This window comes from Solanum tuberosum, unplaced genomic scaffold (genome assembly GCF_000226075.1).
Source record: "Solanum tuberosum cultivar DM 1-3 516 R44 unplaced genomic scaffold, SolTub_3.0 scf00114, whole genome shotgun sequence".
In the NCBI taxonomy this organism is placed as follows: domain Eukaryota; kingdom Viridiplantae; phylum Streptophyta; class Magnoliopsida; order Solanales; family Solanaceae; genus Solanum; species Solanum tuberosum.
This window is the reverse complement of record NW_006239038.1, coordinates 593,242-616,893: the sequence shown is the minus strand read 5'-3', so window position 1 is coordinate 616,893 and position 23,652 is coordinate 593,242. Positions and strand designations below refer to the sequence as shown.

Here is a 23,652-nt window from a genome sequence, read left to right as displayed (position 1 = left end):
TATATATATATATATATATATATATATATATATAGAATGTATCAATCATTTGATCATATGATCTTAAAATAAATATATAGAGAGAGAGAAAATTAGAATCAAATAGTTGTTTAAAAAAAACTAAAAAACAAACTAAAATAAAGTAAGAAAGATAAATTGAAAGATAGGAAATAACTATATATTTAAAATATACTGACTCGATTAATTTAAATTTATATTAGGGTAAGTAAAGCCAATTTAAATGGAAAATCTTCCTACTTCTCGGTTACTACCTAATAATTGATTTAAAAAAATAGATTATTATTATTTTTAGTATATATACATGGTAAAAGTTATTGATGAGATAAATATACATGGTTTAAATTATTATATTGGGAGTATTTTTTTTAAAAAAATAATACTATTATTTACTATATATGAATATATATATATGGCATAAATTTTTTATATCTAAAATATATCATGTACTAATTTTATGGTATAAATATAATTTGTAGCAAAGTCAGATCCAAATTCATTGTTATCCATAATTATATGGATAGTTTACCTTACAATTCATTTTAAATCTGTTCAAATTCGATCCAATTTGTCTATTTATTCACTATATAAAACACAAACTCTCTTACAAAAACACACTCCAGCTTCAATTTTCTCCATATATACAAAAAAAAAATCCTCATTTAGTTACTAATTTCTTTTAAAATGAAAATTTTAATTTTCCTAATGATGTTTCTTACTTTAGTGTTAGTAACAAATGGGATTAATAAACTAGTAGAAACAACATGCAAAAACACACCAAATTATGATTTGTGTGTGAAAACTTTCTCATTAGACAAAAGAAGTGAAACAGCAGGAGATATTAAAACATTGGCATTAATTATGGTTGATGCTATTAAATCTAAAGCTAATCATGCTTTTAGTATTATTTCAAATCTTAGGCATTCTAGTCCTCCTCAAGCTTGGATACATCCCTTAAAGGAATGTGCATTTTCATATAAGGTAACGTTTCGATTTATCTGTCTTACTTTTTTCTTTTAATTCGTTTAACAACGTAACGAATGTCTCTTTTCCTTTTTTGGCCGGTTTGAAATATGTTCTTTTCCTTCTCGAAAACTCATTATTTTCAACTTTTTATATGACATCTGTAAGACCAGCTACAAGATTATATTAAAGAATAAATCTGTAAGACTAGTTAATAATGGAAAAAGTATTATCATTTTATTTACAAGCACGAAAATATAGGAAGAGGTCGAGAGGATTTCAAACGTATGATAATATTGTGATTTTCTGATGGAGGGGTGTCAGTTGATTCTATCTCCTTTGCTTTGCCTCAACATTGGAGTTTGTGTGATACTATACTATTGTTTATTTTAGAATTAAAAAAAAAGGTTAATTACTATACTTCAAGTAGTTTAACTTAAGCCTAATCACATATTTTTCAAGCCACAAAAAGCTCGTTACTTCTTTAATATAACCTCCCTTTCATAATAAATGATATTTTTATCTTATTCTGACTCAAAATAAGTGGTGTTTCACGTAACTGAGAAAATATTAATTGTATAATAACAAAAAAAAATACTTAATACTGTAAATATAGAAATATGTCATTTTTCTCGAATATCAGATATTGATTATTTTATTATATGATTTCCAAAACAGGTAATTTTAACAGTAAGTATACCAGAAGCAATAGAAGCATTAACAAAAGGTGATCCAAAATTTGCAGAAGATGCAATGGTAGGTACTTCTGGAGATGCACAAGAATGTGAAGATAATTTCAAGTCTAAATCTCCACCACTTTCTAAATTAAACATAGATGTTCATGATCTTTCTGATATTAATAGAGCTATTATAAGAAATTTATTGTGATGTGTCATGTTACGTTACGTTATGTTACATGTGTCCTTCATAAAATTATTGACATGTGTAATGTACCCCTCTTAATAATTATAATAAATTAATCATGAAAAATTTGTGTTGTGTATAAGCGTAATATTGATAAGTTCTAAGTGTTATTGATTATATGATTTAAATTTTTTGTTTGACAATAAATTTTGTATATATATATATATTGATTGGTGATGTTTTTTTTCTTGAAAATGAAATGACACACAAATGAATAGTATAACGTGTCACCATCTAATTCGTCCTTTTAATTGAACCTCATCTTGTAGATCAGGTACAACTAAGAACTTTTTTAATTATATATATTATTTGTTTAGATTAGCATTAAGTAGAACAAGAAAATCAACATTAAGCATCATTTAAACTCTAAATTGTGTTATGACTGAACCATTAGATCCATATCGTGATTTCGAAAAATAACACTAAGAATTATTGATTTCGAATCAAACAACACTAAGCATCATGAATACAACAACATTTTCTGAGAGTCTGAACAAAACAGTTATTCAAAGAGTGAGGTAATTAGCTCTATGAAAAGTACTTGTTTTGTGGAACTTCCATGCAGAAAGTGAGTTCAAAGGAGTTCCTTTCCATCCAATTGTTACAAATTTTTCATTCATTTCAAGCGTGAAAGAGTTCTTACCAGTAAATTTTTCTACAACCGTCTTGGCTTGGTACAACGATGAGTTGCTCATTTTCATCTCCTCCATTCCAAATCGCTTGAAATATTCTCTCCATAACTCGATCGTTACATGTCTCATAGTCCTTTCCTCCCCCTCATTCGCGACAATGTTCCTTATTCCGTGCCACATTACATCTTCTTCCATTGCCTTCCTAGTTGATTCATTACTTTTCATACAATCCTCGAACAAATCAAACAAAGCACCGTGATAGAATAGAGCTTCAATGAAACGGTTAACAAAAACAGGAGAGTTAAGATTTGCCTCGACCTCTGCAACAATCATTATACGAGGAGTCATTTCTTTGATGAATCCCATCAAGAAATCGAGTCTATCTTGTTGTGTTATCATGTTGGAGAGTAGATATTGCGAGTAAACTGCAAGGGATTCATCAGGATCGATGTCTAAGTCTTCTTTCTTTAGATCCAAGATATCTTCCACCATAACTATCTTGAAACATAACGGAAAGTGTAAGGACTCAGCAAAACTCATTAGTCGTTTACCTGTCTCCTCGACGTTAGTCCTTGATTGAACATCTATCAATGCAGTTACCTTAAGATACTCAAGAGGATTTTGAGAGTTGTGTTGATGATCATTTGCAAGTGCTTGCATTAGGATTGTCCATTGCACTCCCATTTTGATCTCGAGATCAACTATATGAATCTTTTTCGAGTTCTCTACATTTTCCACTATAGCTTGAATTCCAGCAAATTTCACCACTTGACACATTGGCATGTCCTGAACTGCAATCGTGCATGCGTTTATACTCCTTAACGACTCCTGAAGATCTCTCATTCCATGTAACCCTAAACCTTTCGTGCAATTTTTCCCCATTTCAATATCAACTCGTTCGCGTAGAGCACGAGAGAAATAGTACACCAATCTCTCAACAGGGTTCCCTGTTTTGGAACTCAGCTTATCACATTCATTCAAAAGGTTAATCGCGCTATCAAAAAGCTTCTCCCCGATTTTCTCTGCAGAAGCAAGTAGATGTTCAACGAGCATTACGGTTCTAGACTCTTCTTCTGAAAGACTACACAATGAGTTAACAAATGGATGATCAAATTCAGTTGATTGAATAAATTTTTGTCCGCCAAATCGAAGAATTTCCTCTGTGGACAATTTACAAACACTTGGTGTGCATTCATTTTCACTAATTTGAACAACATCAATTTTTTGCCCCTTTAATTTTCTAAATCCATTTCCATAGTCTTTCAATATGTTGAGTGAAGAAATCAATGATTTCTTCGCTTTTTTGTTATCATCTGTTGTTTCTTTAATATGAAGAATAGTTGTTGTTTCATCTTCAACGTCGAAACCCCAATCATCAAATGTAACAAAATCATGTTCGTTTTGTTCTTGCATACTACTTGTTTTTTCTTCTGGTTCGTAAAACGGCCAGCTGGTTGGGTTTTCCATATTAGTATGAGTCAATTTCAAAGAATTGGTAACAATTTTATATATGATTTTTATAATTATAGAAACTTTGGTATCATCTATAATCGATGTTTTCAATTTTCGAAAAAGGACAAATCAAGCAGTACTAAGTTCAGGTCGATGATATCAGTAGATATTGTTGTTATTGGTTTATGGGTAGGATTCTAGTCCGATGCATTAAGCTTTTGCTATGCGGAGTATGTTATACATAGTTTTACCTTGCATTTCTGCAAAAGGTTGATTCACACTCCAGAAAGATTTATCATTCGAAAAGAGAAAAAAATGGAGTATTTGTCTATTGAAATGGCAAATGTATAGACCTCAACGAGATAGTGCTATTTCAAGCTAACTAACTATCCTGATAAGAAGATGAAGCCTGATCGGGCTAATAAGAAAGCAATCAATGGAAGGGGTCGAACATGTTGTTACATTTTTTCTGAATCTTTCAAGATGAAAATAGATCGAGTGACTTAACTTCCTCTAGGCAGTTGCATACAGCTTTGCTACAAGTGGTCCTCCTTTGAATTGTGTGATTCCATAGCTACGATGTGGCTCGCCAACATGTCAAGCAGCCCCTTCCCAAACTGTTTTTGAACCATCCCTGCTACTATAACTTGAGCGCCACATAGTTGGACGATAACCATTCTTAATGAATTTCATTGCAGATAAATAATAATCACATTTCTTACATCTGAACACGAAAGGATCCTCTATTTCGCACTTCAAGTTCTGTAACAGTCCACACATGTAGATTGGTTTTGGGTAAACATTCATAAAAAAACATTTAATGAATTCTAAGTTCAATCCATCTATAACTCAAAAAACTAACACAAATTCAGCTTTCATAACACCAAAAAATCAAACAAAACAAGGGGGAAAATCGCGAGTACTTATGGTTATGTTCCATTTGGTCCAAATTGTAAACATAAAACGTACTATTCTACCTTTCGAAAATGAACTTAAAAAAGTTTTTGATCTTCTGCATAAGCCCGATTTTAGGCTTATTTTTCTCCACTACTAGAGCCTTTGATGATTCATTGTTCCTTTTCCCCTTCTTCTTAGCTCCATCCTCTGCTTTCGCAGTGCTCAAGACCTTGATAGCACTTTCTAAATCCGCAAACATTTTCCTTGAAATTTTCTGAAACTGAAAAGAGGTGTAAGGTCGAGACGATGACTTGATATCTCCTTGATACAGTCCTGCAGTTGCCTTTCCACCAGCATACGCGTTAAGAGAAGCTAATATGAACTCTCCGCGTTCACAAAAGTACTGATAAACAAATTCCTCGAAGTTCTTTGGAGGTGCACGTATATGACAGAGCATAGTTTTACATGTTCTTATGAAAACATCTTCATTATAAGATAAAGACAGCTTCGACAAAGCATCAGAGTCGTTGATACATCTTACGCGAACAGGCTCATTGAAGTAAGGTTCAGCATTGAGTACTAGTCCCTGGATTGAGACGAGAAGTTGAAGAATCGTCGAATTTTTAGGTGTCCATTTTTCCACTGTGTCTCCATGCCAAGTGTTGATGAGGCTCAAGCAAACTCTTCCATTAGGATAGAGATTAGGATTCATGTGAAAACCGCGTGACAAATAGCTGAGTTTTGGAGGATTGTTTGGATAATCTGAAGGAAAGACGATGTCGAAGAAGAAGAGTCCATCGTGATATGGAGTTCCTGAGGCACCAATGATCACTGCTCGTAGAAGATCAAGTCGTTTCTCATAAGTTTGAACGTAAATCGAATCAGGGAGATTTTTCTCAAGGATTTTCCATTCTTTCATGATGGCTTTGCAGGTAGAAGTGTTTGTATCATTGAAGCATTTTTTTTCTTTTCTGGATTGGTTTGATTTGATGAAATAATGATCTGATTCATCTAGTGCAACATCAAAATGTGGAAATTCCATAGTTTTACCTGAGAAAATAACAACAAAACGGGGTCAGCGGAGGGTAGAGTATACACAAACGTTCACTTCTAGTAGAGAGACTGTTTCCTAGATCCGCTCGATTGAGCATTTTTATCTAGACACACTTCAACAACAAAAACATACATATTGTAATCGAACAAGTGAGATTTGGCGTTATACGCATATTTGAAAAGGAAATACAATAGTGCATAAGTATAATGTAGAAAAGAACGGTAACAACAATAAAATAAAACAAATATGCAATTGAAGGATAAGATAATAGGAGTAATAGTAATAATATGAGAAGGAAAACTAGACTGTGCTCGACTACCTATATACTAATTCTGGTGGTGCTCCACTACCGACTAGCCTTCTATCCTAATTCTGATATCGTGCTCGACTACCAACTAGACTTAATGATATCCTAATTCTGGTGGCCCTCCACTACTGACTAGCCTTCTATCCTAATTCTGATCTTGCTCAACTACCAACTAGCCTTATATCCTAATTCTGGTGGCACTCCACTACCGACTAACCTTCTATCCTAGTTCCGGTCGTGATTGACTACCAACTAGCATTTAACCCTATATATAAACACATGGAGAATTCAACTTATCATATATACATAATAAAGTATTTTAACTTTATCTATCGCGTTCCAACGAATGAGAATTCAAATGAAATCGACACCCTAAATCCGCCCGCGTGACCAATCTACCCACAATTTTACTATGTTAACACTGATGATTCATATCACCGACTCCAACTTATTCGAGATTGAAGTGTTCGTAGTTAAATTTAAACATGGTATTAAAAACTACAAAAAAATAATTAAAAAAATACCTGAAATAATAGCCATACTTGTTCTTCTTCGTAAACTGATATTAAAGACTAATAATACTAATAATGATACTTATAAAAAGTATTAAATTAGTTTCATCCCATATAGAGTTCTTATAGTTCTAGGTTAACTAAATATACGGCTTTACAAATTCTAATACACATAAAACTCTTCCACTTATTGAAAATTATAATAAATGTTTTTATCAGTTATAGTCAGTCAAACTTCTCTGTAACAATATAGTTTGCTTCGAGATTTTTAAAATGATATAGTGATGGAAATATATATTCACATAATATAGGGAATCGTCTAATCTTTCATTTTTTTAGTGTTATAAAAACACCGTAACAAATTTATTTAACTCAATGACGGAAATATATATATATTCACATAATATTTTTTGTGTATTATTTATGAGTTAGAAAAGTTGTTTTCGATAGACTATTGGCTCAACTGAAAAAAAGGAAGGGTTAGAAAAGTTGTTTTCGATAGACTATTGGCTCAACTGGAAGAAAAAAAAAATTGAAGTATGATAGCAAGAAAAAATACAGTAAAGTAACAAAATGTGGCAATTAACAACACTCGACTAGCTAACTAACTAACGAATAACAATATATATAAATAAATTAATTAATTTTTTTCTCAACCACAAAAGAGTCCTTGGAAGTCCTCCAACATAGAAAGAAAAAATTAAGTTTTACCAACTAATTTGTTGGGTTAAATTAGCAACGTCTAACTATCTTACAAATCATTTATACAAAAAAAAAAAGATTTAAAAATTAAATATGTTGTTATCTTTCTTTAAAAAAATTTCAAGATGAATATTAATATTACATTATTTTTGGTCATTTTCCTAGTTATATATGTAATATTCTTGGATTTTGTTCATGGTTTATCTGTGAAAAATGTGATTGATTCTCATGTATTAACACAAAAAATTGGCACTAATCGCACAATTATAGTGGATATTAATGGACAAGGGGATTTTAAATCTATTCAAGCAGCAATTAATACAGTTCCAAATGGGAATTCCAATTGGGTCATTATCCATGTTAGAAAAGGGACATACAGGTACTTGATTGGTTAATTTTTTTGATTCGATCTCTGAAAAATAGTCATTATCCTGAAGTTTTAAATTATCATCGAGTTTTACTTAGGTAGATGAATTTGATAAAACCCCTGGATAGTGACTAGTTTTTTAATTACAGAGACTGAAAAATGGATATTTATGCGTGATGGATTTACTTTTCTATTTTGATAATCATGGTATTCGACCCAGATAACGTACTTAGGCCTTACTTCTACTATTTTATTGAGTACTTGAAACTATGTCAATGTGTGACATCCATGATGAAAGGCAAGTGTGACGCCCGTGACGAAAAGTAAGTCTCTGAAGAAGGGTGCACATTACACTTAAGATGAATCTACACATCGAAATAAGAAAATTAGAAAGTTAGGGATCTTTTAAGAATGAGTTCAGAATCGATTATTCATGTGCGTTTTGGATTAATGCCTAGGGCTACAAACAAACAATGCTTTAACAGTTGGACCAGATCGTTACACAATGACCACATGTTTACCTATTCACCAACACATATCGATACCACATAACTCTACCAAACTAGTCTTACGTAGATGAAAAGAAATAACTGCATTATTTGAACCTTTGTCTAATTTTTACCCACTTCATTGATCATTAGACCACTCCCTCGAGGGCAAACTTGCAACATACATAGACGGAGCACAAATATTTATAAATTCATTGTCTCTAATTCATCAAATTTAAATTTTAGAGTCGCCTCAATTTTTCTCTTAATTATAAAAAAATGAAATTATTGAGATTATTTTATTTATTATTTTGCAGAGAAAAAGTGAATGTACCACCAAAGAAGTCCTACATTTTTATGAGAGGCAATGGAAAAGGAAGAACATCAATTGTATGGTCAGAAAGCTCCACTGATACAACCAAATCTGCTACTTTCAAAGTTGAAGCTCCTAATTTTGTTGCCTTTGGCATTAGCTTCAAGGTTCATAATTTTCTAATATCCATCTCCATAAAATATTCTTTTTAATTCGTATCGATATAATATCTCACGTTCACACAGGGTTCAGAGAACCGCCACATCCTAAAGGGTGCAATATAGACAGTTTACCTCAATGCAAATATTAGTACCTGCTTTTACGGCTCGAACATGTGACTATAGGTCACAAAAAGATAGTTTTACACTTTCTCCAATAAAAACTGATCAAATAAACTTAACACATTTAACATTCACTTAATTGAAGTATGTGTTTTTAGTCCTTTTAGGTAGAAAACATGTTATATTTTGACTATGTTTTAGAACTATATTATTATCAAATAAATATTTTCCTGAAAAATGATTTTCATATCGTACGAAATATATATTTCCAAATTATGAAACTCAAATTCATAAATTTAGTCGTTTTTCGTGTATATTAATACATGCTGATTTTCCAAAATTTAATTGACGAACTCCGTTTGACCTGAAATTTATTGAAATTTAATGTTGACTTGTCTAAAATATGAATATATGCATATATACTAATAAATTTTTTCTTATATATTTTTATTTAATTTGGTAGAATCAAGCACTTGATGGTGTAACTTCAACCTCACCAAACCAAACATCAGTAGCAGCATTGGTGGGAGCAGATAAAGTTGCCTTTTATCATTGTACATTTTTGAGTACTCACAATACACTTTTTGACAATAAAGGAAGACATTATTATGAGGATTGTTACATTCAAGGTTCATTAGACTTCATATTTGGAAGTGGTCAATCCTTATATCAAGTGAGTTTAATTTTTATGCATCTATATAAACTATAGTATTCATTCATATATTTATACAATCAGGTTAGTTATATGAGTTGATTCAGATCAATTTATGTATACTGATAATGTGAAAGAAAGATAGTTATATTATTAGTGTATATAACTTACATTTCGTACATTTCTAGGTTATTGGTCCTATTTTTATGATTTGTTATATAATTAAAAATAATCATAGGTAACTCTCCAAGATAACAGGAACTATTTCCTAACAAAAAATGAGTCAGACAACCAGTTACAACAAGTTAAAATACACTAATAGTGAATAAATTTTACACAATCAATGTATTGCAACATGCCACAATTGATAATTCGCTTTATTTTCTAGGTTATTAATCTCATTATCTATGAATAATACCTATATATTTTCTTTCACATGACTTGATAGTGTTAAAAATGTTAATTCCACTATTAATATCTAGAAGTTAAAAATACAACCGTGGTAAATGATGTTTGTTACGTTGTACCAATGTCTCTGTTTTAGAGTTTAAGGAATAAGGTAACGATATTTTGATACTCGATGGACATTTTATTCGTTTTTTTTTTTTTGTAGAATTGTGAGATATTTGTAGTTGCAGATAGAAGGGTTGATATTCGTGGTTCAATAACAGCACAAAGTAGATATAGTGACAAAGAAAATAGTGGATTTGTGTTTGTTGAAGGAAAAGTGTATGGAATTGGAGGTGTGTATTTGGGAAGAGCTATTGGGGCTTATTCAAGGGTTATTTTTGCAAAAACTTATTTTTCTAAGACAATTGTACCTCAAGGATGGACCAATTGGAGCTCTCCAGGATCAACAAAGTAAGACATCCTTTTTCCGTCTTTTCATACTTGATTTTGATATGTTTTACTTGAGACGATCGAAAGTCTATCATAAATAGAAGGTACAAATAAACACTTGTGAGATTACACTAGGTATATTGATGATGTTGTTGTAGCTATGAGTCTACGACCAATAAAATCGAGAATTTGGATCAAATTAATAAACTTACGATCATGAAACAGACTTAGGTACTTGTTAGCGACGTACATAATTTATCATGAGTAGTGGCTAGTCGAGTATTCTGCTTGCAACCATGTTGATCAAAATTATAACTAAGTTTAATGACTTGATCAGTTTCTAATATTGATCTTATTATAAGATTCTCTCACTTTATGGTTGATATTCAATTCTCTTATATTTATAAGCGTCTTTTTGAAAGATATATGTATATATATAGAGAGAGAGATAGTGGTATTTCATACCAACTTATACTTGATTCATAAGATCATAATAGGTCGTTTTACTAGGTTTAGGGAAGAACTAGCTTGTGTCAAGGGGTTCGATCAATTGAATACCTTTCGCCAGAAAATCATACTATTTTTTTAATAAGGTGAAAAAAAAATTGTTGAATCCCCTTGACACGAGAGAAGATTCTACCTTTGTATAGCATAAAGGTTCAAAAAATACTTTGACATAAAATTTAAATTCTGAATCCGACAAATTTCGATATTTTGTGCAGGAATTTATATCATGGCGAGTACAAGTGCCATGGACCAGGGTCAGCCATAGAAAGTCGTGCCCCATGGTCAAAACTACTCAATGACAAAGAAGCCATGGCATTTACCTCTATTGAATTTATCCAAGGCAAACAATGGCTTCCAGCATGGATTTAATTAAATTTAAAACATATATTATATGAACATTAATTAGAACAATATATTATTAATTTATTATTAGCCATGAAGTGCATCTCTTAATTGTATTTTATGATGCCTCTGGCTAAACACTTTTAGCTTAGATTGAAATACCAATAATATATTTTATTGGTATTTCAAAAGGTTGTGAATATTTTTGAGCAAATTAAACCCATACAAATTTTGTCATTTCAATATAACTTCTCAATATATTATATCAGAATGGTGTAAGTCCATCATAACTTAGGAGCAAAACAAGTTACATCTCGCGATTTTAAATCACTATAACTATTCAAGTTTTACTATAGTTACTCAAAATGCATTTGGATAATGACCCATTCGACATAACTTGTGAAAAAAATAAAAAACTTTAAGAAGAAAGTTATAATCCGTCAAGTGTTATTATTACACAAATTTCTTAGAAGAAACAAAATTTAAACATCAACCTTAAATGGTCATATTTGTGCAAATCTCCCGTCCATTTTCATTATGATATTATATGAATATTCATATCAAACAGAAAAGTCAAGAGAACAAAGTGTCAAGTTTTACTATAGTTACTCGAAATGCATTTAGATAATAACACATCTGACATAACCTGTGAATTCATCAAGTTATTATTGCACAAATTTCTTAGACGAGACAAAATTTAAACATTTACCTTAAAATAAAATGGTCATATTGTGCAAATTTCATGTCCATCCATTATGATATTACAGAACGATAATTATTTAAGTATATCCATATCAGACAAAAACGCCAAGGGATCAACAAGTCAAGTTTTACTATAGTTACTCAAAATGGATTTAGATAATGACCCGTCTGACATAACCTATGAATCCGTCAAGTTATCATTGCACAAATTTCTTAGACGGGACAAAATTTAAATATCGACGTTAAATGTTCCTATTTGTGTAAATCTTTCCCCAAGCCCAATACCAAATTCAGGCCCAAGTGAATAAACAAAATTCTTTAGGGCTCCAATTAACACTGCACACAATTTGGTAAAAACTCTCTGAAACTGAATCGGAAACGGAATCGGAATCGGAGCTGAGAGAGAAAGCAACAATGGAGGCCGGAGACGAAGCGCTTGAGATGGTGGTAGACTCGAAGGACTTGCAGCAGCAAAGCAAAGCTCTAGATAAGCTCACTGACCATGTCGAAGATCGTCAGCTTGATTCCTCTCGTGTTCAAACGGTACCATTTTATCCATATTTCACATGAATCTATGCAATTCTGAATTTGCTTCAGTTTTTTGTAATTCTAATGCTGAAAAATTGTGTATTTTAGGCTATGGCTTCAATTTATGCATCTAAGGAAGCTGATCTTCAAGCTATGAGACTGAGGTTTGTGAGTTATTGCTTATGAATTTGAATGTTTTTGGATGGTATTACTGATCGAATAGTTGGAAATAGTTTATTTTTTTCAAATATTTTTGTAACTATAAGAATTTGTTAGTTATAATAGTTTTGTTATATATGCAGCTTCTAAAAATGTGATTTTGTTCTATAAAAAAGTAAAAAATGATGCTTCGAAAATTAGACTATGGCATCAATTACTTCATAAGGAAGCTGATAGTCAAGCTAGATGAGGTTTGCTTTTCTTCTTTATTGTTGAACTTAATCGAGGATAAGGAAGCTATAGTATTGCTATTTGGGGAGTCGGGTAGTTATTTATTGAGTTGAGGATCTAGCGGAAACAGTTCTCTATACCTTAGAGGTTTGCGTACACCGTACCCTTCCCAGGCGGCACTTTGTGGGATTATACTGAATATGTAGTTGTTGATACAAATTCGTTGTTTGAATTATTTTTAATCTGGTCTAAAACCATGTAAATTCTTACTAACAAGAATTAAGAAATTGATGCACTTGCAAATTAGGTTGTCGCTTTACTTGTTGCATTGAAGGAAGTCGAATTCAGGTCTTGCATTCAGGATGAATTTGACTTTTAAATACTCCCTGCCACTCAGAAGGAATGACAGGGTTTAGAATACGAAAGTCAAATCATCGAAACTTCAAATGAATTCAGATGTTATTTCCTCATTTTCTTATAAGATTACGTACGTAGTCATTATGATAAAGTAATATACATTTTATAATTTTTTAAAGACATTTCAGACTTGTTTCTATAAATCGTAAATACTAAAGAAAATTGTTTGGGTCTATCGGGAACAGTCCTCTACCACAAGGTAGAGGTTAAGGCTAAGTATACCCCACCCTCCCTAGACCCCAATTGTGGGATCAGACAAGGGTATGTTGTTGTACAAAAGAGATTTTTGAAATAAAGCGTCTGATTATATTTATATTGTTGTTACTCGTAAATCTCTTTTGTTGATCTTATCCATAATTCTTGTTTGTTTATGTGAAAGGTGTTTTGTACTGAACAATTAGTTCAATTTGTTGCTTCAAGAAAGTTGATGAGTGTTTTGATTGATTGCTCATGCGGAGTTGCATTTCTTTAGCTTTCAAATCATTGCCAGAAATTTAGGAAGCATTGCTTGTAAACTTCAATTTGTGTAACCTTATCTGATAAAGAAATGAGTTTGAAGCCCACAAGTTTTTAGATACATGGAACTTAGTTGATGTGTGCAAGGGACTTTCAGTTTATCCAAATTAAATAATTGAATCGGTTGGTATGTCTCCACATGCTTATTTTACGTGCATCGAAGGGAAATGAAGAGTTATTCAATCATGGAAATCAAATAACAAAACAGTGAATATGAGTTCATTGATTTCAAATATGATATTGAATTGGAAAACGATAGTCTCTTGCCTCTCGGATTGGCAAAAGAAAAAAGAAAACCACACCTAACAACCACTATTTACATTCATATTAACATCGATATTACATTTCAATGTGTGTACTTAGCTTTTGATCCTCTTTCAGTGTATTTTTCCTGTTTTGATAATGTCCTATGCTTCTTGTGAAGTTTCATAATCCTTTATAAATAAGATGACATCGACAACTTTGTGTCTATTACAGGGAAAAAGAACTAGCTGCTGTTAAGATTAATGCTGCCGATGTTGATATAATTGCAAACGAACTAGAGGTTGGTCTCCTCTTACATCTACACGCGTTGTTTCTGCTGCTTTATTATAAATCTCTCATGTTGTTATGATTGTGGAATAGGTGGACAAGAAGGTTGCTGAAAGGACTTTGAGAGAGCATAAAGGTGATGCTGTAGCTGCAATAAGGCATTTGCTCAACTAGTACAACAACTACAACGCCTCAGTCCCAAATAAATTGGGGTCGGCTATATGAATAGTACCGGGGATTTTTTCTGTTGATTCTGAGATGTACTAGCAAAGATACTACTAAATGTTCATGCTATATATGTAACTTTGATCTGTTGACGCTGCTTTTCAATTATATTGGTAATTAATTGCTACTATTGGAGTGAAAAATTAGATGTGATTGATGAGCAAGTTTTGGATTACGAAATGATCTATGCATTACTATTACGTACATAACTTGTCTTCAAACCAAATGACCCATAAGTGATTTTTATTCATCTTCATTAGCCAAAGTTGGTCTGGCTGAGTTATCGAATGTATGTGCTGATAAAAGATAGCAGGTATCTCGTAGAATAATTGAAATATATTCTTAGTGGACAAGACTCAACCCCAGTTAAACTTCAATTGAGACTTCAAATTCAAAATTGCATACAAAGGAGCAGCAACAGTACAAGAAGAAAATCAATGACTTGAAACATACCACCTGGGATGCAAATTTCTCATTCAATATACAAATATTTGAATGTTGTAACCTTGTAAAACCCACAACGATTTGAAGACGAATTCACTTCATAAAAAGATAACAAACCAATGCAAACTGTGAATTCATCGAACAAGAATCATGTCAAGACTCACGTAGGGCAGTAAATGACTATTACCAACTTGACTCGAATAAAGGGAGCTTCGTTTTCTTCATCAGATTTCTTTGTAATGAATTAACTGCAAGCCTAACATTTAGCCTTTGAATGTAGGATCCGACAACACAAGCTGTTTGTGAGCTCTGACCGACCAACTTTCATGCGACAGCCATAAAATCTTGAACAGTTAGCAATCAGCAGATGAAACTCAACCATATACGTCTGTTTGTTGTGTTTACTGTTCCTTCTGGCTGCTATCTCCTGCAGTGCTACGTGCTGCCTGTGCCTGAATAACGTACTGTCTCTGCAGATCCTTAAGTTTTTCCATCAACTCTTGGAATGAAGGACGAGATTGTGGCTCACTGAGTTGGACAAAACATAAAAAAGTTGCATATCAGCTCATTTCAGAATAATGACGAGTAGGCCTCAATCTTAAGCAAGTTGGAGTCATGTCGCTCCATTTATTTTATATCTCGGTTCAAAGATGTGTAAAACTAATGTGATTCAAAGCAAAATGGTTGTCAGGGCAGATGCTTTGCAATTGCAGTCATAATGCTCGGGAGGCGGGACAATGGAATCAAAGTTAGCCGATGATACTTTACTAGTCACTTGTCAAAAAGATGCACTGAACTCCAATATCCTTTTCCTAAAAAGGCTTCACTCTTAAAGATATTATTATGTCCAGGTTACATATTGTCCATTAACTTCTACTTTAATTTCTCTCAGATTTATCAATTAAGATATTGAATACGTTTCGATGTCATCTCAGTCTGGTTTGCTAAAGAGGAGTCCACCATAGCTTTAGAACAAATTTGAATTCAAAGGCAATAGGCCTTGGAAGTTCCAAATAATAATAAGAAAAACTGATCATGTTTTTAACATGACGATATCTTCCTCTTAAGGCTATTTGCTTCAACAAAACAAATTATGATGGCAAAAAGAATTAAGATGCCAACCTGAGCCAACAACTCTCGATAATAGACGCCAATTGTGGATGAACATCCTTTGGGATATCTAGCCGCTGATTCATGAATCCTACAGCTCCAATCACCTGCAATCAACTCCAAGAAGTTGTTCTTTTTATACCATTATATGATGAAAAATAATCCACTATTATCTTTTACTTTTGAGTTGATGGTCAAAAACACACCTGAAGTTCAGGTAAGAAACTCGAAAAATGTGATACTTCAAGTGTGTTTGACCATTATCTCTTTATTTTTCTTATATGTGAGGACTGAGGAGTGTCGGAGGGGGAGGGGTGCTCTTCACCAACTTGAGCAAGAGAACTGAATTTTATGGAATGTTGTCCATGTGAGATTTTAGTTAGATGAAAATACCTGCATTGTGTTGAGGTTATCCCAAGGGATTTTCTCCGTGGCGAGTTCCCATAGGATCACTCCAAAACTGTATACATCAGACCTAAAGGCACATTCAAAGAAGGATTAATATCTTTAAAATATTTAGAAATCTGCATAAAGTGCATATATCTCATAGTTGGCATACTTCTCATCTGAAGGTTCATTGCGAAGAACTTCTGGAGCCATCCATTGAGGCTGCATGAGAATTAATGTAAAAAGTCAGATATTCACATGACGTTCCAACACCATAGGTGAAGTAAAATAACTCATACTGATAGAGTAAAGAGAGACAGATCCTGAGTTCAAGCTGAATACCGTTCCTTTACCCGTCCTTGTTGCTAGATATGTTTCATGTTTAAGACGTGACAGACCAAAGTCCCCAACCTGGCAATATTTGCATGGTGAGAATTCTTCTCAGCATATTAAAAGCTCTTTCGTAATAGAGGATTACACATCATAAGACTGGTAATACAAAGAAGAAATGACAGTCAAATGAACTGAAGCCAAACCTTCACAGTCCAGTTCTTGTCCACAAGAAGATTTGAAGACTTCAAGTCGCGATGAACTATAGGAGGGGTAAGATGATGAAGATAATTCATGCCACGAGCCTGAAAGAAGCAGTAAAATGAAACATGATACCTAGCGTAAAAGAGTAACCTTGATAGCTCCAAATATCTCAGATAAAAGTTATTATATTACTATTAGAAGAATTGATGATCCAGTAAAAATAATGGATGTTATTCTTGGTAATAGTTAATATAACAGGTAAACAAATCTCCTAGGAACTTACTACGTCTAAAGCCATGTGGATTCGTCGTCTCCATTCTAATTTGGATGCATTCCTCTGTAATAGCCTGAACAAACTTCCCCTGCAATAATGGAAAAGGTGAAATGGTTTATCAGTCACACACGAAAAATACTGATACAGTCACAAGGAATAGGTGCAAAACAAACTTAACAGGTTATTCAGCACGTAGAAGGAAAAGTATTTACCGTGGCAGGAATTCTGTGACAATGCAGAGACGTTGCGGTGAAGTAACTGCACCCATGAATAGAAGAATATTTGGATGTCGAAGTCTTTTCATAAGGGAGATCTTCAAAAAAAAAAGTAAAGCACAAGGCCTGTCAGAGACGCTTCTGGTCCTAGCATAATGTTAGTAACAATAGTTGAATTAGAAAGCAAAAAAAGCATTAAGCTCATGTTTCCATGCACTAATATCAAGCACAAAAACATTTTCCAAGACATACTATGGATGAGTCATTTCATTGTAGAACTATTTTCTTTGGCAATTAATCCCTGTACAAAATCAGATAGTATTTGCCTATTTGGGAGTAAACGGAGGGACTCCAAGCACAAGTTGATCATTTAATAGAATACAAAAGATCCAGAACCAAGGATGTCTGAATTGTGATTTTCCAGAGAACCAAGACTCAAGCAAGAAAAGAACTCCAAAACAGAAAGTTCTTGATCCTTGTTCCTTGTTTAAGTGCATAGGACTTCAAAAGTGATGTGGCGCATAGAGGCAGGGGTGAAGGAGTTTGATCCACTATTAGCATTTTAATGAATTTTACCACTTATCAATGGAGAAAGTCTAGTCACATGAAGTAGATCTATTGTGATAGTTTCTAACAAACAGAAAATGGTAGTATTTTGTTTTAGAGACATTTAATTCTCATCATTTGCAGATAACCCTTCACATTAGTCCTGCACTGGGATTGATTACAGTAGAAAGTTCAATTTTCGAGAAGTCGCAGTGACGAAGAGCATACATTGCTGGTGAATTTTGACCTCATCAAAGGCTACAGTAATATTATCGCATTTTCTATGAATAACGTGGAAAGACCGTTATTATGAATGCCATATAGTTTAAAGTTCTTTAGAAAAAACAACATTCAATCAGGAAAATAAAAAGAAAAAGCAAAGACATTTCATAACATATTTATGACAAACACACCGACCTCCTGTTTGAAGGAATATATCAATTCCTCAGAATATTCTTGCTTGGTGAACACTTTAACAGCGACATCCTGCACGGCAAAGACATCATTATGTACAAAGGAGAACCAGCACATACACCCTTTCCTGGGTTTTCCCTCCAGAAAATTAGCTAGGAGATCTAAATTTCAAGTGTTGATTAGAAACAGTGTTGAGGAATATCAAGTAATATACAAAACTAATACTGGCTTAGAGAAATTTTCGACTTTGACATCATCCATATCACCATATGACTATGATAGGACCAAGAAGCCAGTTTTGTTTACTGTGTTACAGATTATAAGTATAAGCTCTCGGAGTAAATGATAACTCACAAATGCTTAATGATACTTGACAAATAAATGCTTAGAACATTCTGTCTCCAGGAAGTTTAATGAACAGAAAAGGCAAAGAACTTACTGATCCATACCACAGCCCGTGATAAACAGTTCCACAAGATCCTAGAGAAACACAGATAAAAGAAAAAGTGAGAAATGAAAAAGTAAAAGTAAAGGTGATAACAACTGTCAAATACATAAGATTATCATAGCTATAAAGCTGGTACGGATAATTTGTTGCAGAATTCATGTGTTAGCTTCAGAAAAGATATACAAAGGTTCAAGTGCAATTGACTACTAACTTCTGATTACTATACACAACATAAGCATATATAATGTCTGAAAAATAGAAAATGAAAGTAAACTACATCCTTTCCGTTTACCGAAAGATTCTATGATCAAGTTTGGAATAACTAACTAGACTTGTTTTTTATAATTTCACCTGTAAAAGATATTCCGCGTACCTTCTCCAATCTGCTCTCCGATAGTCAAGTCCTCCCACAAGATTTCGTAATCCAGGCAATCAGTATCCATGTCCACCTTATTAACAGCACTACTGCTGGTGCTTCCATAGCTACTAACACTGCTTGTGCTGTTAATATTAAATGAAGACCAGGATCCTGGAGCTTCATTAGTGGTTGTACGGTATGTTTCAGTAACCTGATTTTCTGGTTTAACTGTATTAGAACTGTTGATGTGATTTAACTCATTGTCTTGGTCATTGTTTAACCAAGGCCACACAGATCGTGTAGTTCTTGACTCTGACGCTTCTCGCTCATTGCCTTTCCATGGCCATGATAAGCTATTCTTCGCCATCCACGCCTCTGCCTTCGAGGTGATAATCTTAGAAATGCCTTGTTTTCCCTCACTCTCATCCCCAGAATGCTCCACTTTTACAAGATTAGAGAATACTCCAAAAGGAGAAGGGAGAACATCTCCCCTAGGCGTACTTGCTCCACTTGAATTTGCATCCTCCCTGTGATCTGAGAGAGCAGCATCAGAAAATGCATGGTCAGAATAATGACTATCTCCACTTCCGCCTTCACGAAACATGCTGCTCTCTCCTGTCTTTATTTTTGACTTAACCTTATTGCTCACCTTTGAGGCCTATTATGACAGTAAGAAAACATAAAGAAGACAGTAAGAGAACATAAAGAAAGCAAAAGAAAACCAGACAACTACCCAAACAAAGACAGTTACTAACAAAATTAGAAATTTTGGAGGCAATGGCAGCTTGCAGGGGCTGCTGTGGATCAAGTCCAAGTTTAGAAGAAGTAAGGGTTCTGGCTCTAAATCTTGTATCAGCTTCCAACTGCTTCACTCCCATAGACATAAGCCCTGATTCTTGGAAAGGCCTCATATCACTTGATATACAAATAACACCAAGCAAAGTACCATCATCATCATAAAAAGGGGTATCGGTAGCAACGACTAGGAATCTTTCCCCTTGCTTATTCTTAATTGGAAACTGTCCAGTCCAACTCTCACCCCTTATCACTCTCTGTACAATGTTATTAGCAGCATCATGATCCCGAGCATCTGTTAGGAGTTCAATGAGATCATTTCCAAGAGCTTCTGCAGCAGAATAACCATATAGTTTTTCAGCAGTTCGATTCCTGTGCAACAACGGCTCATATTACACTCCTATTATTGATAACTTTAACAAACACCAATTGAAGTCAAACTAAGGCCAAATAAAATGTTCTTACCTATCTGCACAAAGTTTTTAGGGGTCATTTGGTACCTAGTAAAGAGGAAACTTATTCATATATTAATTTCTGGATAAGTTATACTACATTTGGTTTGCAATTTAGAAACTCGCATAACTAATGCATGTATAACTAATACGTGCATAATTGTTAACCAGCTACCAAATGACCTCTCAGTGTTCATCACTACAACCATGGACTAGCCAACTTAAAAATAAACTCAAACTCACAAGCTCAATCTCTATCACACAAGTCCTAACGAACAAAAGGAAAAACGAAAAATGCAAAAAGAGGGGATGTACATTTCAATTACTCACCAATAAATTATTTGACCATTGAGATCAAGTATATGCACTGCTTGGCCCATTGATTGTAATATATTCAAATACTGTCTATCAGTAAATTTCACTGCAGCAGGACCTCCTCCACCAATACTACTACCATCTCCCTCACCCTTACTACTACTCTCTCTTTGCAATGGCGACGAATGCCGGAAGGAAATTGACCCCCTTTTCCACACAGCAGCAGAACCACCATCAAATCCACCACCAGCTCGAATACGAGGCGGTCTCTGTGGTGATATAGAATGTGCCCTTTGTCTTTGTGTTCTATGATCATCACACATCATAAGCTTAGACATCTCATGCTTCATTTGAGCATGTCCTGCCTCCAATTCTTGAATCTTCTTAAGCAGCTCCTCAGCTGGTGGTGTTGGTCCTTGTGCTGCTGATGCTGATGCTGCTTTTGTACTATCCATTTCAATTTCAAGATTGATCAAAACCCCTCTTCACCAGTTTGACTTTATCCCCCCTCTATCACTAATTTCACTGAAACCCCATTATGCAATGCATTTCTTGCTGAAAAATGAAGAAAATAATTACCCTTTTGAGTTCAAGACTCCACCTTTTTCAGCTCTCTACAAATCAACAACAACAACAACAAACCTGAGGTCTGGGAGGGTAAAGTGTACGCAGACCTTACCACTACTCTCCAAGATAGAGAGGCTGTTTCCAAAAGACACTAATCAGCACTCTCTACAAATCAATATCTGCAAATGAACAAAGAAAATGGCTGCCTCCCCCTTTGAGTTCAAGACTCCACCTTTTTCATCTCTACCACTTTCTTGACACCTTCTATCTATGGATCTATCACTAATTCACCAACATATGCAAATTTTAGAAGTTCAATTTTGTTAATAGACAAAAAAATGAAGATAAATGGTCACCCTTTAACTTCAAGAATCCACCTTTTTCTTAATCCATCTCTCACTCTCTCTCTTATGACCAATTATCTTGATACCCCACCCCCACTATATACTATCTGCTTCTACATAGCCATAAGAAAATTAATATCTACAAAATCAGTGTGCTAAAAAAACCAACTTTTTTTTCTTAAGTTCTTACTTTCTATATATGGATCTATGACTAATTGCACTAAGAAAACCCCACTATATATATATATATATATAAAAACATAAAAAAACTCAAAATCTGCAAATTTTTTAGTCCATTTTTAGCTGAAAAAATGCACAAAAATGGACACCCTTTGAGCTCAAGAAATGACCCTTTTCATCTTTCTCTCTTCTCTTTCTTTGTACCATAGTTATAGCGGATTTGCTCTTTTAGGTGTGTGTTTTGGTTTTTTTTCCCTCTCACTCGGTGTTCGATATTATTGAAGATATGAAAGATGGATTCGGAATTTTAAAGTTTACGGACCTCAAGTTAATATTGTATTAATACGTCTTAATTTATGTAACATCATTTAGTATAATACAAAATATAAGGAAGAAATGCTTTTGAGTGGCGTAAAACAAATTTTAGACGTTTATATAGTTGTAAATTTTTTCATTATGCTTAAAAAATGAAACTTGAAGTTAATTATTTTAGAGATGATAAAGTACGACGATGATTAATAATTTAGTTTATAATCAAATATTTAGTAAAATTCTTCGTGTGTATATATATAAGGCTTAAGTAAAACTGTAAAAGATATTAATTTTTGTAACTGAGCTTCTAAATTGTCTCTGATTAAAATTCTATTAAATTTGAATTCACGTTAGAAAAACTTACATTAGAAGATTAAGCATTCTCTTGTAAAGGTAATTTTATAGTCACGAGTTAAACTCAAAATCTATAATTAAGTATTATAAAAATGAACTTCCATCATGACTCCAACTTATTTTAGATCTCTCTTTTTCTCTCGTATTAATCATTATTTCTTAGAGACGTGTAAAATTAAAAATGAACAAATAAAATTGAACGGACGAAATTAATCCTACACTCAAAGGGAGAGAGAGTATATTACTTTACTTATTTTATTTTATTTTATTTTTTTGTTTCAAAGTTCTTTTTTAATAATAATCCATATAAAGGCTTGTATGTCCCCTCCACTTTCATATGCTTCCACTCCTCATTTTCCTTTTTCGACTTTTTTGGATAGAGGATCTATCGAAATAATTTATCGATCTTCATAAGATAATAATAAGATTGTGGATATTTATCATTTTTAGATCGATCGACTTCACTTATGAAATTATTGTAAATATAGTATTCTTATTGTTTGGATATTAGAATATTGATCAATTTATAGTTACAACAATCTAATTATAAGTCAAGTGGGATATGTATAAAGTAATCAAAAAAGAATTCTATTTTTTTTTACGTAATTTTCCATTTTGATATATAATCAGAGACCTCACTCGTGAAGTAAATAACAATCATGTGCAAATAATACTATGATAATAATAAAATTAAATAGAGATATTGTCCATTCGAATATCAAGGATCCAAGGAAAATTCACCTTATTCATGTTTCTTATATGCTAAAGCACCACAACTAAAAAGATTGATTCATTTAATATTTGAAATGTCTATTTCTACATTACTCTTAATGATATACTTTTATTAAAAAGATCGACGTATATTTATTATGGACTTAACTAAAATATATAGTTAACTTAGCATTAAAGTTCTTATTCTAGGCCATAAGAGCATAAAATCACAATATTTTTTTAAAATTGCAATATTGTTATTTCTCTTAGAAAAATATAAATAATATTTAACTTAACAAGAAAATAGAACCCCCTCCCCACCCCCACCCCCA

The 23,652-nt window shown here is 33.1% G+C and overlaps 5 protein-coding genes across 6 annotated transcripts; 3 read left to right on the top strand and 2 right to left on the bottom strand.

Moving 5' to 3' along the window:
* Nucleotides 1–496: 496 nt before the first annotated feature.
* On the top strand, nucleotides 497–1,936 carry LOC102586165 (cell wall / vacuolar inhibitor of fructosidase 1-like). Its single transcript, XM_006349782.2, has 2 exons — nucleotides 497–999; nucleotides 1,660–1,936. The coding sequence occupies exons 1-2, from the start codon at nucleotides 703–705 to the stop codon at nucleotides 1,867–1,869; spliced, it is 507 nt and encodes a 168-aa protein (XP_006349844.1). The 5' UTR covers nucleotides 497–702; the 3' UTR covers nucleotides 1,870–1,936.
* A 475-nt stretch (nucleotides 1,937–2,411) lies between these two features.
* On the bottom strand, nucleotides 2,412–4,004 carry LOC102597745 (DELLA protein RGL1-like). Its single transcript, XM_006349894.1, has one exon. The coding sequence runs from the start codon at nucleotides 4,002–4,004 to the stop codon at nucleotides 2,412–2,414; it is 1,593 nt and encodes a 530-aa protein (XP_006349956.1).
* Nucleotides 4,005–7,586: 3,582 nt separating this feature from the next.
* On the top strand, nucleotides 7,587–11,278 carry LOC107061033 (probable pectinesterase 67). Its single transcript, XM_015309725.1, has 5 exons — nucleotides 7,587–7,840; nucleotides 8,634–8,796; nucleotides 9,374–9,583; nucleotides 10,176–10,423; nucleotides 11,125–11,278. Exons 1-5 carry the CDS (start codon nucleotides 7,587–7,589, stop codon nucleotides 11,276–11,278), a joined length of 1,029 nt encoding a protein of 342 aa, XP_015165211.1.
* A 989-nt stretch (nucleotides 11,279–12,267) lies between these two features.
* Nucleotides 12,268–14,717, top strand: LOC102585827 (huntingtin-interacting protein K). Its single transcript, XM_006349781.2, has 4 exons — nucleotides 12,268–12,496; nucleotides 12,590–12,645; nucleotides 14,282–14,348; nucleotides 14,429–14,717. The coding sequence occupies exons 1-4, from the start codon at nucleotides 12,368–12,370 to the stop codon at nucleotides 14,507–14,509; spliced, it is 333 nt and encodes a 110-aa protein (XP_006349843.1). The 5' UTR covers nucleotides 12,268–12,367; the 3' UTR covers nucleotides 14,510–14,717.
* Nucleotides 14,718–14,981: 264 nt separating this feature from the next.
* LOC102585267 (probable serine/threonine-protein kinase DDB_G0272254) lies at nucleotides 14,982–22,172 on the bottom strand. Of its 2 annotated transcripts, none has more exons than XM_006349779.2 (13): nucleotides 20,868–22,165; nucleotides 20,046–20,457; nucleotides 19,306–19,948; nucleotides 18,924–18,964; nucleotides 18,488–18,556; nucleotides 17,522–17,622; nucleotides 17,319–17,397; nucleotides 17,038–17,136; nucleotides 16,844–16,912; nucleotides 16,674–16,723; nucleotides 16,508–16,589; nucleotides 16,127–16,221; nucleotides 14,982–15,532 (listed from the first exon to the last, which is right to left on the bottom strand). In XM_006349779.2, exons 1-13 carry the CDS (start codon nucleotides 21,305–21,307, stop codon nucleotides 15,406–15,408), a joined length of 2,307 nt encoding a protein of 768 aa, XP_006349841.1. In that variant the 5' UTR covers nucleotides 21,308–22,165; the 3' UTR covers nucleotides 14,982–15,405. The 2 variants fall into 2 exon arrangements, with proteins under 2 accessions (XP_006349841.1, XP_006349842.1); XM_006349780.2 differs by having other exon boundaries at nucleotides 15,449–15,532; nucleotides 16,127–16,231; nucleotides 20,868–22,172.
* Nucleotides 22,173–23,652: the final 1,480 nt, after the last annotated feature.